At 36.1% G+C, this 15,171-nt stretch overlaps 2 protein-coding genes across 2 annotated transcripts in view; both read left to right on the forward strand.

Annotated features, from left to right (window-relative positions):
* The window catches only part of SCP2 (sterol carrier protein 2), a 981,293-nt gene that overhangs the window by 664,942 nt on the left and 301,180 nt on the right, over positions 1-15,171 (forward strand). The gene's annotated exons all lie outside the window — the stretch shown is intronic.
* The window catches only part of ZYG11B (zyg-11 family member B, cell cycle regulator), a 75,433-nt gene that overhangs the window by 36,163 nt on the left and 24,099 nt on the right, over positions 1-15,171 (forward strand). The window contains exons 4-10 of the mRNA XM_069591880.1: positions 2,656-2,796; positions 5,083-5,259; positions 6,167-6,231; positions 9,064-9,163; positions 9,377-9,427; positions 11,715-11,876; positions 11,987-12,034. Coding sequence (XP_069447981.1) covers positions 2,656-2,796; positions 5,083-5,259; positions 6,167-6,231; positions 9,064-9,163; positions 9,377-9,427; positions 11,715-11,876; positions 11,987-12,034 — 744 coding nt within the window. The remainder of the gene's footprint in view (positions 1-2,655; positions 2,797-5,082; positions 5,260-6,166; positions 6,232-9,063; positions 9,164-9,376; positions 9,428-11,714; positions 11,877-11,986; positions 12,035-15,171) is intronic.

Here is a 15,171-nt window from a genome sequence, read left to right on the forward strand (position 1 = left end):
AGAGTTGAACATTAGGAAAATTTTTATTGTTCAATAACTGCTTATATATGTGAATACATAGTCAAAATCAATGTTTATGTATGTATATTATACATTCTTATTGTTGTTTAGTCACTAAGTCATGTCTGACTCTTTTGCGACCCCACGAACTGAAGCCTGTCAGACTCCTCTGTCCATGGGATTTCCCAGGCAAGAATACTTGAGTGGGTTGCCATTTCCTTCTCCAATGGATCTTCCCCACCTAGGGATTGAACCCATATCTCTTGTGTCTCCTGCATTGGCAGGTGGATTCTTTACCACTGAGCCTCCAAAGAAGCCTATAATATACATAAATAGTATAAAAACATTTTGTAAAGAAACTTCCATTGTTATTCCCACAGTCTTACAAATTGCCAGTATATGCCTTTTTGTCACTTGGTACACACATATCTTTGTGTGTGTTTCCTAGTGGCTCAGACAGTAAAGCGTCTGTCTAGAATGCGGGAGACCCGGGTTTGATCCCTGGGTTGGGAAGATCCCCTGCAGAAGGAAATGGCAATCCACTCCAGTACTGTTGCCTGGAAAATCCCGTGGACAGAGGAGCCTGGTAGGCTACAGTCCATGGGGTCGCAAAGAGTCGGACACGACTGAGTGACTTCACTTTCACTTTCACACACATCTGTACTGTAGTCTAATTCTTATTAGACCTTTGTAGCATATCCTATCAGTGGTTAAACTGTTAGCTGTGATACAGCCCTTCATTTTCTTAAAGCTGCATATTCATTACCCATATGAACATAGTTATTACTAAGTAATATATTTTAAACGTATTTATATTTGTGTTACCTTTATAATGGTGCTACCAAAAAAAGATAGTGTTCCACCTTAGTGAGAAGATTATACCTCTCTAAACAGTAGGGTTTGGGTTTCTTTTTATTTTTAATTTTTTTACCATTTTGAAATCATCACTCAGGTTGATAAATAGAACTTGGCAGCTACCCTGAAGCTCTTTCACATGCCTCATCCTGATCACAACTTCCTCCTTCCCCACAAAAGTAATCTCTGTCCTGACTCTGATGATAATCTTGTCCTTGCTCTTTTAAATAGTTCTACAGCCCAACCATTTACCTCTAGGCACTTAGTTAACCTTGCCCACTTTTCAAAATCATACGTCTTTTCAGTATCTTTTATAAAATTCCCTCTCTATCCGTTTCTTTTCGTTATACTTTGTGTATTAAAGAATCTGACCCTTTGGTCTGTAGACTTGCCCTCAGTCTAGGTTTTCTTGATTGTGTGTTTGTGGTGCATATTGACTATATTTTCTGCAGGTTGGTAGCTGGATGTGAGGACTTAGTCAAACTCATGTTTAATCCCTTTGGCAGGACACTTAGGTTTTATGTTCTTTCATTAAGGGAGTACATAATGTCTGGTTGTTTTTCTTTCTGTGATTTATTAGCAGTTGTTGACATTCAACACCTAGTTCCATTAATTCACTGAGGATCATGGTGATACTGTAATAATTTCTTTTTTTACTTATTACTGGATTACTTTTCCAAAAAGCCATTTCTTGTTATATACATTTGGCTACCCAGTGGTATATGAACCACAGTTGGGCTTCCCTTGTGGCTCAGCTGGTAGAGAATCTGCCTGCAATGTGGGAGACCTGGGTTCGATCCCTGGGTTGGGAAGATCCCCTGGAGAAGGGAAAGGCTACCCACTCCAGTATTCTGGCCTGGAATTCCATGGACTGTATAGTCCATGGGGTTGCAAAGAGTTGAACACAACTGAGCGACTTTCATTTCACTTCACTTAAGATAACTATATTAACCTGTATAAATGGGAAATTCCAGGATAAACCTACTTTTGAACAGAATTTTTAATGCTGAGTGGGCCCTTGATAAATCTGGGAGAATCAATTAATATATTTATTTGACAAATATTTATTGAGTGCTTATTCTGAGCCACACACAGTGCTGCCTGTAGGGGTACAGTGGATAGATCAGTCTACTAAGGGGATTATGGTAATGGCTATGAAGGTGATGTTTCAGGAAGACCTGACTTAGATTGGTGGGTCAGAGAAAGCCTCTCTAACGAAGTATTATTTAACTTGAAATGAGAAGGATGAATAGAAATTAGGTAAAGAGAGAGGGGAAAATTTCAGTCAGAGAGGACATTATACTTAGTAGCTTTTTCCTGGGAAAGAGCTTGGCTTATTGAAGGATCAGAAAGGTAAGTGTAGGGTGTGTGGGGGAGAGGGATAGATTGAGAGTTTGAGATTGACATGTATACATTGCTATAAAAATAAAAAAAGGCCACTGTCATTACTAAATTGTGAGTTAGGGCGAGAGGGTTGCCTTAAGAGGCAGTAGAAGCCTAATCATGTTTAGTAAGACCTTATAAATAGTGTTAAATATCTTGAGATTCATTTTAGGTACGGTATAGAAAATTTTACCCATAGACTTATTCTAGGGTCTGAGCCTATCTAATATATATCTGTTTAGCATATGTATACCTTCACAGGGTGACTTTTCCGGATGGGTTGGAAAATAATCATAGCCATTTGTTTCAAGCTTTACATAACTATCCTGGATGCCATCCACACAAATGATGTTTGGATAGAGACAGTTGGAGGGTTGAAAAGAATCCTAAAAGCTCATCTTCTGGCTGTGTTCAAAGGTGTCTGGAGAAGCCAATGAAACTCAGATTGCAGAAGCATTGAAAAGGTACAGTGAACGGGCCTTCTTTGTCCGAGAAGCTCTGTTTCACCTTTTTAGCCTGACTCATGTGATGGAAAAAACAAAGCCAGAAATTTTAAAGGTAAGAACAAGAAACTGGATATGAGAAGTGTGAAATTATCTTCCTAGATAGATGACGGTTTTGTGAAGAAAATTGGTGAAAATCTGCATTTAGTCTTTTTTTTTATAAGATTGATAATGTATAATTCAGCTTTTAGCCATAAATGAGAATGAGAGGAGATAACTGTATAGTGTTACTGAAGTTTTATAGTAATCTCATTTAAACAATATAAATGCCTTCAAGTTCATATTTAACTATCTAAAACCAGTAATCAGTGTGATATCTTTTTACCAGCTGTAGTAGAAAATAGAGTATATGATTCAAATCAGGACACTACTTGGTATATTAGCTATGTATTGCTTCCATATATGGTTTTTAAAGAAATACAGTAATGGGATTTTATAAAGCACTTTTCCATGCTGTTTATGAACCTCTTGTGCTTTTGTAACTAATCTGTGTTATTCTCCAATTAAGATATTTTACCCAAGACAGTTTTTGAAGGGAAAAAAAAGGATTCTTAATTTTGTTGATTGGGTGGGGCATTTTTTGTCAGAATATGGTCCTCTAGCCACCTGAAGTCTGGAATATTGCTTATTTTAAAAAGCATATTTGTGAACCTCATTCCAAGAAAATTTAGATTCGGTAGGGCTGGATAAGATACAGGAATCTACACTGTAATAATCCCTCAAGGTAATCCTTTACACATCTAATTTAGAAACCAGTGAGTATAGGACTGTATTATATTTGGTCCCTCTTTTAGTGGGCACAACAGTCCCAAGAGAAAAGTTTTATCTTCTGTTTTATAGATTATGTACCTGCGGGTCTGCGAGGTTAAATAACCATAAATTAGTGGCAGAGCCAGAAATGCCTTAACCTCCCAGTTTCTTAAACTTTTTGAAACTGGGATGTTTGGGTAGGAAGCAGTAACATTTAAGTCCTGGGATGCTGGCTGCAGCATCTGCCACCTCCTGTGTACGTACCAGAGGATATTGGTGCTGGGTATATGCACTATCATTTGTTGGTTTTCGTTACTGTGCACTTGAGTATCAAAGGGCCAGACCCGTAGTCCTGATCTGAAATATTTACTCATTCATTCATTCAGAGAATGGTGCAGAGAGAAATGTGATTCTTTTAAGAAGTTCCTGCAAAAGGAAGCAAACGAAAAGGTGGTAGTTGGCTGAGGATGTGTGTGGGTTTGGTTTTGTTTTGTTTTAGATGGGAGGAAAAAACACCTTGTTTGTATGCTGTGTGAATGATTGACTACAGAATAAAAATCTGGTATAGGAGTTGGAAGGGGAGATCAGCTGAAGCAGTGTCCTTGGGTAGACAAGAAGGGAAGAATCAAGCATTTAAGTGGAGGGATTAACTTTAGAGGGGGGCCCCTAGAGGTCATTTATGGTAACAGGCAGGCACACAGCAATTGCTCCTGTGTATGCTGGCAAGGAGGTACGTGTAAAAGCCAGAATCTGAAGTTCTTTTACAGTTACTTCAGTTTTCTCTGGGTAACTGGAAGTAAGATCTTCAGTCAGTAATGAGGAATGGGGAGGATTTGTTGGGGATTTGAGGAGAGAGGAAAAGGGGAGAAGTTATTTAGTTAGTAATTTAGGCCAGAGGGAAGTAAATGGGTTTTATTATATTTTAATTTTAGCAGTGTTCTTAAGGAACTGAATGTTGGGATTTGAAAGTGAAGTTTGCTGCTGGTTTAGTCTGTTCAGGTCAGTAAGAATTTGTTTAGTGCTTGGCATAAAACAGGCCAGACCGAACTATGTCTAGGAAATACTAAAATGTTTTCTCTGAATAGAAAAGATTCATTAACATTACAGAAAAATTTCTGGACATGAACAACTTGACACCTCCCTTGACCAGGTAGGTGAATAACTATTATGTCCTAGGCTTTGCATATAAGGATAAAAAATATACTTAATATATCTTAGAAGTTATTTCAGATCAAAAGAGTAGTGTTGCTATATGTTGCTGCTGCTACTGCTAAGTTGCTTCAGTCGTGTCCAACACTATGCAACCCCATAGATGGCAGCCCACCAGGCTCCTGTCCCTGGGATTCTCCAGGCAAGAATAGTGGAGTGGGTTAGCATTTCCTTCTCCATGAAAGTGAAAAGTGAAAGTAAAGTAGCTCAATCGTGTCTGACTCTTGAAGACCCCATGGACTGTAGCCAACCAGGCTTCTCTGTCCATGGGATTTTCCAGGCAAGAGTACTGGAGTGGGTTGCCATTATCTTCTCCATTGCTATATGAAGAGGGCTTATATGTTTTTATAAGTTGGATTAAGAGAACTCATTTCTTTTTCAGCTTGTGGTTACTGGGATGAGAAACCACCCTATGAATTTGCCAGTGCAGCTTGCTGCAAGCGCCTGTGTATTTAATTTAACCAAGCAGGATCTTGCTGCAGGAATGCCTGTCCGACTCCTGGCTGATGTGACCCATTTGCTGCTCAAAGCCATGGAACATTTTCCCAACCACCAGCAGGCAAGCATATGGGAATTCACATTCAAATGGTCTTTTTAGTGTCTACTACCCATCTCCTACCTCCATACAGTTCATTTTAGTAGACCAAAGCTGGAAATTCCTTTGGAGGCTGTGAAGTAATAAGTTTTGTGGTGTGACTGAGTGCAGGGCGATAGAGAAGTAGAATACTAAAGAATGCATTCCTCACCTAAAAGTATTTCAGTCCAAACATTGCGGGAAATAATGCAAGCCATGTAAAACTTCTTGCACCGAGACCTTGAGTTAGTGATAATTTCAGCGTACAGGATTAGGCGTAGAGCTTCTGCTCTGAGCCAAACATTGGTTCAGTACTCCGTGCTTAGGAATAGAGAAATAAATAAGACATGGATTTTCTGTTTCTATCAGTATAGGTAGTCTACAAAACCTGTCCTGTTCTTTGGATGAAAATGAAAAATGCTGCTTGAATTATATTTTTAACTCTTAAAATTTAACAGTGAGTTGGCAAGTTAGTAGAAAATACTCAGAGACCCAAAACTAAGTAAATTGGCAACCCAGATTGGTGAGTGGATCATTAAAGCCAGCTTCCCTCATTGAGAACAGCTGCCAAACTAGATGAGTTTTAGCCTTTGGTTTTCATGGACTCTGGAAGCCAGGTGAACAGAGAACAAAATAGGACCCATCCAAGGGCCACCAGAAGGGAGGGAGATTAGCTGGAACTATCCAGTTTATTACCCTATTTCTCATCTAATAAAAAAGATTTTTTAAATGTGCAGATAAACTTATGTGGGTCCAGTGGAAGTCTTTGAACCATAGGTGAGCAGAATAAATGTTTTAAGACATGTTATGCTTTATAAATGTCTTTTTTTTAAAATAGAATCTAACAAAACAATGTTTTATTCAGGATTTTTTTTCTCTCTTTGGTTCTTAGTTACAGAAGAATTGCCTCCTTTCACTTTGCAGTGACCGAATTCTTCAAGATGTTCCATTCAACAGGCAAGTGGTAGCACCAGAACTATGGGACAAAATGGAATTTTAGAAATCTGTCTTGGGTCATTTCTTACCAGTTAGGATATTCCTAGTGTACAGTTAATCAAGTAGGTGGGATTGTGTATCACTTTATAGAATGCTGAATCTACTTTTTGTAATTTAATGCTTTGATATTCATGAGAGCAGATTCTATTTTCATACCTCTTTGCATAAGAATTTGTACTGATTATAGTTTTTAGAATGTATGCACAGTGTTGTAGGCTGAAGAAATTGAAGCATATAGAGATTCAGTATCTTGCGCATTGTTTTGTGACTAGTGATTGCAAGGCTAGAAAGGATCAAGTCTAGTTTTAGCTCCAGCATTCTTTTCTCTGTATCATGCCTCGTATTATTATAGTTACTTGATACTGAATTATAGGAGAAACCTTTTAAGCAGAGGTTAAGGGAGACCATATAGCTGGATTCCAGTGAGTAAAAAGGGTTTCCTTATTTTGTAAGATGTGATTTGGGAGCTAATTTTTTTTTTTTCATTTTACTATTTTAAAATATAATTTTTTAGTGATGGTATTTTCAAAAATAAATTTATACTTTATGATTTAATGAGAAGTATATTTCTCAAGCAGCAATTTTATAGTGATTTACTTTTATTTGGGTAATAGTACACTGTTATCTGACATGCTGATGGAATGAAGTACTCCGTTTACTATTTGAAATAAATAATTGGTTCAGATGGTAAAGAATCTGCCTGTAATGGCAGGAGACCTGAGTTTAGTCCCTGGGTCACAAGGATCCCCTGGGAGAAGGAAATGGCAACCCACTCCGGTATTCTTGCCTAGAGAATTCCATGGACAGAGGAACCCAGTGGACTGCAGTCCCTGGAGTCACAAAGAGTTGGACACAGCTGAACGACTAACACACTTTCACATGTATCTCATGAAGATTACTGAATTTTATTTTATAAATATATTAAGCATCTGCATTGATCACATGAAGTCATGGGTTGAAAACACATAATCTCCTAAAGAAACTTATAAACCACCCCAGAGGTTGACAGACTTTTCCTTAAATGACTAGATATTAAATGTTCCCGGTTCATGAGCCATAGGGTCTCTGTTGGACCTACTTAATCCTCCCATTGTACCTCCAAAGCAGCCATAGACACTTTAACAAAAAAAAAGGTGGGGGAGGGGAATAACTGTTCCAGTAAAACTTTGGAAGACAGACAGCTAGGCCCACAGCTTTAAAATCACTTGAGGTGGGCTGTTGTTTGCCCTTGATGTAGCCAGTGAGTACAGTCTGCTAGAATTGAGCTCCTTTGTGGTAAGAGACAGAAATTGGTTAATCTTTGCCTCTCGTGCTTAGTACTTCAGTGGGGCTGTTTGATGGATGGATCAATGAATGAATTAGGAGTGTAACAGAAGACAGTCTTTCATAGAAGAGGATGACAGAATGTACTGGCCCCCCAAGCAAGGACAGAAAGATTTCATTGGCTTGGTGATCATAAAAGATTTCATTTTAGTGATGGCATTAAGATAATAAAAATAATAACCAATGTATGAAGCACTTGCCAGACACTGTGCTAGGGGTTTTAGGTATGCTTATTCAGTCCTTGCAACAGTCCTGTGAAATTGTTACTCTTGTAATCTTCATTTTACAGATGAGGAAACAGAGGCACAGAGAAGTTTAGTAGCTTGCTCAAGGTGATAAGATAGTAAGTAGCAGAATTTAGATTTAAATCCAGACTGACTCCAGAGCTTCTACTTTTTATATCCATGTCATATTGCCTTGAAACCGAAAATTGACTGCGTTGATTGTTCTGTGGGAACTGCAGAAGTAAAGGCACAGAGGAAATCAATACTAGTAAAAATTAACCTTTATCAAAAGTTTGATATGTGCCAAGGTCTGTACGAAGTCTTGAGCTTTATGTGTGATATGATATAATCCTCACAACAGTCTTGTGGAAGACTGTATTATTTTACAGACAAGATAATTGAAGTTCAGCGAGATGAAGAAAGTTACCCAGGGTCCCAAAGTTAGTACATGCTGAAGATGATATTTGAATCCAGGCTGATTCCAAATTGTATGATGTTCTTAATGATGTGACTACATTGCCTCGCAGGATAAAACAATGTATTTTATTGTTATCATTAACATTAGGTAGAATTAGAATTCCAACCCCCAGATTCAAAGAACTTCAGAATCCGCTTTTAACTTTTAATACTAGGTTATATTATTTGATATGTATGGACATGTTTTGAGACTAATAAAGTTTCCATATATCATATCCTCTCTTTTCCTGTTTTATTTATTTTTTCTCTAGCATATGTCAGTACCCAAACATGCCATATACTTTACTTATTTACTTATTACCTGTCTTCCCCACTAGAGTGTAATCTCTGTGAGAGTAGAGATATTTTTCTGTTTTGTTCACTAATCTGTCTCTAGCACCCAAAACAATATCTGGCACAAAGAAGAAGCTGAATAAATGTTTTTGAGTAAAAGAGTGAGTATTCCCATTGTGCTAAGTACTGAGGGGGAACCAGAAAATACTTAAAATTATTATTATCACTACAGAATAGAAATATGTTATACCTCTAGAAGATGAATGTCAGATATTTTTGACCATATTTTCCAAACTCTCTGTTTCTTTACAGTGTTGTCAGAATTAATAATACCATCTCCAAAATACTAAGTGTACTTGTTATTCTCTATCAGTCAGGAGGAACTTTCCTTTTCTTTCTCACCCACCTAAACTGTAGCATCAGTTCCCAGCTGGAGCTCTGAAACTATTCCTGGGGCCTCCAGGGTTAATTCATGAAACTCTTCGTGTGTTTTCAGGTTTGAAGCGGCCAAGCTTGTCATGCAGTGGCTCTGCAACCATGAGGATCAAAACATGCAGAGGATGGCGGTTGCTATCATTTCCATTCTGGCTGCCAAGGTACCTGAATTCATGTTTTATAATTTTCTGTAGGAAACTGTTTCCCCTGACAGTTTAGTAAACCAGGTTAACTTATTCAAGCTGCATTCGGTATTGCAGAATTCCAGGTTGATCAGAGGTTCTGTCTGACCTTTGGAGTCTATTACAGTGAATCATATTAAACTCACACTAGTAGATCCTTGGACATTTACCTTGTCTTCTGCTTGCTTGCAGCTTTCTACAGAACAGACAGCCCAGCTTGGTGCTGAGCTCTTCATTGTCAGGGTAAGTCTATGCAGACCCCTAAACAGTTTTCATTTTCATTATTCTTGGGCAGTGTTTGCTTATCTTTAGTGTTTGCCAGTACTTCACTTGCCTATCTTCTGAGATTTTATATTTTCAAAAGTTTGTTACTTCTAAGTGAATGTATTAATTTCTCTTCATTGGGGCAGCTTTATTCTTTAACAGGAGATGGAAAGAGTCCAGAACTAGGAATCAGATGACCCGGGGTCTAACTTGTAAACTCACTGTGTGAATTTAGATACATTACCTGGACCATTTGGGCCTACTGCTGCTGCTGCTGCTGTCACTTCAGTTGTGTCCCACTCTGTGCAACCCCACAGACAGCAGCCCACCAGGCTATCCCGTCCCTGGGATTCTCCAGGCAAGAACACTGGACTGGGTTGCCATTTCCTCCTCCAGTGCATGAAAGTGAAAAGTGAAAGTGAAATTGCTCAGTCGTTTCCGACTCTTAGCGACCCCATGGACTGCAGCCTACCAGGCTCCTCCATCCATGGGATTTTCCAGGCAAGAGTACTGGAGTGGGGTGCCATTGCCTTCTCCACTGGGGCCTAAATAAACCTTAATTCCTATCTAGTTCACATAGTTCTGTGATTTTGTTATTTATTTAAAAAATGTGGCATCTCTATTATAGTCACTTTGCTAAATGCTTTAGGGGAAAAGATAATGTAAAGAGCTAATATATGATTTTGGTTTGCTTCAGTTGAGGAATTAATATAGTAAACAGTGAAAACTTAAAAGCTTTAAAGAGACTAAGTTGAAATCATGCCTTATTCCCAGTTCTGTCACTCAGCAGCTATGTGATTTCAGGCAAGTCACCTACATTTTCTTTGAAGTAATAAAAAAATGCTTTATACAGTTGTTAGGAAGATTGAAAAGGAAAGAAAGGTTGAAGGAATATACTAAGTTCCTAGCACAAAACACAACACATATGTTAGACAAGTAGAAAAGGCTGCTGATTTTATTTATTTTTACTCTTTTCAGGGATGACATTGTAGTTTTAAATATGACTTTTTATTGCTCTGTATGAGTTGCAGTAATTTTGGCTAGAGGTGTATTCAAAGATTATAAGGAAGTAGTTCATTTATATGCTTTGGGAGAAAATTAAGTTTAATTTGAGTAGCAATTAGCAGGAATTAATAGTAGTAGTAATGGTGATGCTAGCCAATTTTTTTTTAAGCCCTTAATTAAGTTCAGATAGCCCAATTCTAGTGCCACACTCTTGGCCACTATGCTATTAAGTTACATAATTGCAACTAGATGTTTGTGTTTCTTAAAATTTTTTCCTTCATTGTGAAAGTGAAAGTGAAGTCGCTCAGTCATGTCTGACTCTTTGTGATCCCATGGACTGTAGTCTACCAGGCTTCTCTGTCCATGGAATTTTCCAGGCAAGAGTACTGGAGTGGGTTGGCATTTTGTATATAACTTTAAATAATAGTATTCATTAATGTTACTTGTATCTGTTTTAGTAGAGCTCCCTTTACCCCCAGAAGTGTAAACTAAAAATGGAATTATGGGTGGCCCATGTAGGTCTTAAAATATTCATTTTTCAAGCTTACATTTCTTAGGTTTAAAGCTATGATAGAAATAATTTACAAATGGAATTTCAAAGCTATTATCTTATTTAAATCCAATTTAGACTTTAATTCTCTTACTACTGTATATAGTTCATTCTTTCTTTTTTTCTTAAGGAAAACATGGGGTTAGAGAGAATTAGGTCTTCCAATTCTTACTTTCTCTTACTAAGTTGGCTATGATAAAATTACTTAATATTACTCGGACTCAATTTCCTCTTCTGAAAAATGAGGACGACAGTATTACAATATAGGATATAATTTGCTGATATGTAGTAAGTATTGGATTCATTCCCCCTTCATTCCCTCCACCTTTTTTTATCCCAGGATCTGAAGTGAGTATATATTGTGACCTCTTGGGTAACGTAGTAGATCCTAAGTTTTAATCATTTTGCTTTTCATTTTATTTACAGGCGATTAGATTATAGGTATGACCAGAATATTACAGAAGCATTTGTGAAAATCCTTTTTTTCTTGTAGAAGGGATCAGAATATTACAGAAGTATTTATGAAAATCCTCTATTTTTTTCTTGTGAAAGGAAAAGTCTAATCCAATAGGCTGTTTGTTGCACTTGTAAAAACCTTTATAGGAAATGTTTGAACCCATGAAACTAATCCTCATGGATTTGTTAGTCCATGTTATTACCACTAATTATAATAACAATTCAATAATTAGAAATTCTATTTTCCTCTTTCAGCAACTTCTTCAAATAGTGAAGCAGAAAACCAATCAAAATTCAGTGGACACTACTTTGAAGTTTACTTTGAGTGCACTTTGGAACCTCACAGATGAATCTCCAACCACTTGCAGACACTTTATTGAAAATCAAGGGTTAGAACTCTTCATGAGGGTTCTAGAGGTTAGAATGGGAATTTAGCCTACAGCTTTGGACATTCATTTATTGATTGATTTGAGCATTTGTTTATTATATTTGGTTCTTTAGTTATAGATATCTCTTTCTTTTTATAGTCATTCCCAACTGAGTCATCCATTCAACAGAAAGTCCTAGGACTTTTGGTAAGATACAAGCATTTCCTGCTAAGTTCAAGCTGTAATTATTTTCCATCTGAGGTATTACATAGAAAAATGCTACTCTGTTTGTAAACACATAATGATGTTAAAAATATATATCGATATAATCAAGTGGAAAAAGCAAGCTACAAAGTTACATATTTAGATTTTCACCATACTAAAAGGAAAAATATAAATTACATACTTTTCTTTATATTTTGTGGTATAGCACAAAGCTTCATTCACTGTGAGCATGTTTTACTTGTATAATCAGAAGAAAAAAGATCTCATGAAAAATATCACTAATCTACAAATATTCTTAGATTCTATGTCTGATAATTGATGATTACTACTTAAACAACTGTTTAACAAATCAGGTATTCCATAAGTATACTGAATATGTTAAAGTGGGTCCTCTAGGATTTTGAGACACAGAGGAGGATCAGATTTTTATCACTTTTAATCACTGAAACAGAAGTGCCTGTAAAGGCTGTTTTAGAGCAGACCTCTGCTCTTGAGGAATTAGATCACAGGAGGCATAGGTTAGTAAATTGTGAAAGAAAAGTAGATTAATGTTTATTTTCTAGATGCAGAAGTATGAGAGATGGATTTTTGGGAAAGCTGAGGGCTGGCATTTAAAGAGGACTACCTAGGGACTTCCCTAGTGGTCCAGTAGTTAGGACTTCATGCTGCCAGTGCAGGGGCATAGGTTGATCCCTGGTCTGGAAACTGAGATCCCACATGCAGTGGGTTGTGGCCAAAAGACAGAAACAAAACCTAAAAAAAACCCTATAGTATCTATTTACTATAGACTTAGTTATATAAAGCAGAAAATGTAAAACTATCTAAATGCCCAGTAATAGGGACATGTTAAGTAAACTCCAGTATTTGATTGTTTTATTCATGGTTCATAGGATTATTAGATACGGAATTTGGCTCAAGTCATTATAAGAGGAAAAGGGGAATTTATTTTGAATATTCAGAAAGATCACATAGGGCTTTAAAATTGCTTTTTAAAAAAAACTTCTTAAAGAATACATGCTTACTATACCTAGTAAAACAGTGCAAAAATTAGTTTTAAAAGTATAAGGTTTTGTCCTCAACCTTCCTTTATTTTCATTTCTGTGAATTAATGTTAATACATCCTGATGTGCTTCCTTCCGTTATCTTTTTCCTTTACTTTGTGATTGAATTTTTTCAATAGTTTGAGATATTGATTCTAGTTTAATTTTTCATGATCAGAGAATGTACTTTGAGTCCTTTTGAATTTATTGAGACATGTGTGGCCTGGGATATGGTCTTTCCTGGTCAATGTTCCATGTGCTCTTTAGAAGAATGAATATTCTGCTTTTGTTAGAGTGTTCGATATATGTCTATTGGTCGATAGTCAAGTCTACCATAGACTTACTGATTTTCTGCCTACTTGTTCTGTTAGATAGCGTTTATCATGTTCTATCAGTTTTTGCTTCCTGTACTTTGAAGCTCTGTTATTAGGTTCAAAAACTGAATTGCTACGCCCTCTTAATTGATCCCTTTATCATTATGAAATGACATTCTTTATCCCTGGTAATATTCTTTACTTTGAAATCTCCTTTGTCTCCTTAATATAGCCAGTCCAGCTTTGTTTTGACTGATGTTGACATGGTTTATCTGTTTCCTTCCTGTTACTTTTAACCTATATTTTTCTTTATACTTAAAGTGTGTTTCTTATAGACAGTATATACTTTGCGCCCTGGTTTTTATCCAGTATGAGAATCTCTTTTTATTTGGACTGTTTGGATTGTTTACATTTAATGTAATTATTGGTATGGTTATATTTGAGTTCATAAACTTGGTATTTGCTTTCTGTTTGTCCCATCTGTTCTTTTTTTTTCTTTCTCTGCCTTTTTTTGGTTTGAGTTTAATAATGTTGTTTGATTTCCTTTCTTGGTTTATTAGCTATTACTCTGATTTGCTAAGTTAATGATTATTGTGAGTTTATAGTATACATTTTTAATCACAGTCTACCTTTAAGTGATTTTATATGATTTCATATATATTATAAAAACCTTTAAAATAATAGATTTCCATTTTTGCTTTTCTTTCCTTTATGTCATCATTGTCATGTATTTTACTTTTATATATGTAATAAACCAATAAACATTGTTTTTTATATCAGTTATCTTTTAAGGAGATTTAAATACTTTTTAAAAACTTACATGTTTTCCCAAATAGTTACTATTTGTGATGCTCACTTTTCCTTTATGTAGATCCAGATTTCTATAATTTTCCTTCTGCCAAAAAAGCGTTCTTTAACATATTTCATAGTGTGGGTCCGTCTGGTACTGATAAGTTCTTCAGCTTTTGTATGTCTGCAAACATCTTTATTTAATCATCATTTTTGAAAGTTTCTTTTTTTGCCAGTTGTAGAACTCTAGGTTGATAGAAAAAAGGTTGATTACCTTTTTTCTGACTTGCCATCTTTCCAGTGAGAAATCTGATGTCATCATTATTTTATTCCTCTCTATGTATATGATTTTATTCCTTTGGCTACTTTTAAGATTTAGGATTAGCAACAACAATTCTGTGTAATTTGATTATCATGTGTTTTGATGTAATTTACTTCATGATTCCTGTATCTGGGATTCATTGAACTTCTTGGTTTATAGTCTTCAAGTTTGAAAAGTGTTTGGCCATTATTTCTTTTCTTTTTTTTTTTTTTGCCATTATTTCTTGAAACAAAAAATGTTTTATACCCCCCTACCCCCAAACCCACTGGAGTCCTTTGGAGACTTCAATCTCATATTTTAAGCTTCTTAAAATTCACAACTCAATGGTGCTTTTTAAATTTTCTTCTGTTTTCTGTGTATGTTTCAGTTTGAATTGTTTCCATTGTTATGCCTTCTAACTTAGTAATTGTTTCTTCTTCAATGTCTAATCTGCTATTAATCCCAACTAGTATATAGTTTTTATCGTTAGACGTCATTTTCTCTACAACTTCAATTTGGCTCTTTTTTATATTTTATATTCCAGATTTTTACATAACTTATTGAACATATGAAATTTATTCATAGTAACTGTCCTTCTCTGCTAATTTTAGCATCTGTGTTAGTTCTGGGTAAATTGCAAATGATTGATTATTCCCCTCAGTTTGAGTTTTGTTT

The sequence above is a fragment of the Ovis canadensis genome, chromosome 1 (genome assembly GCF_042477335.2).
Source record: "Ovis canadensis isolate MfBH-ARS-UI-01 breed Bighorn chromosome 1, ARS-UI_OviCan_v2, whole genome shotgun sequence".
NCBI classification, from domain to species: domain Eukaryota; kingdom Metazoa; phylum Chordata; class Mammalia; order Artiodactyla; family Bovidae; genus Ovis; species Ovis canadensis.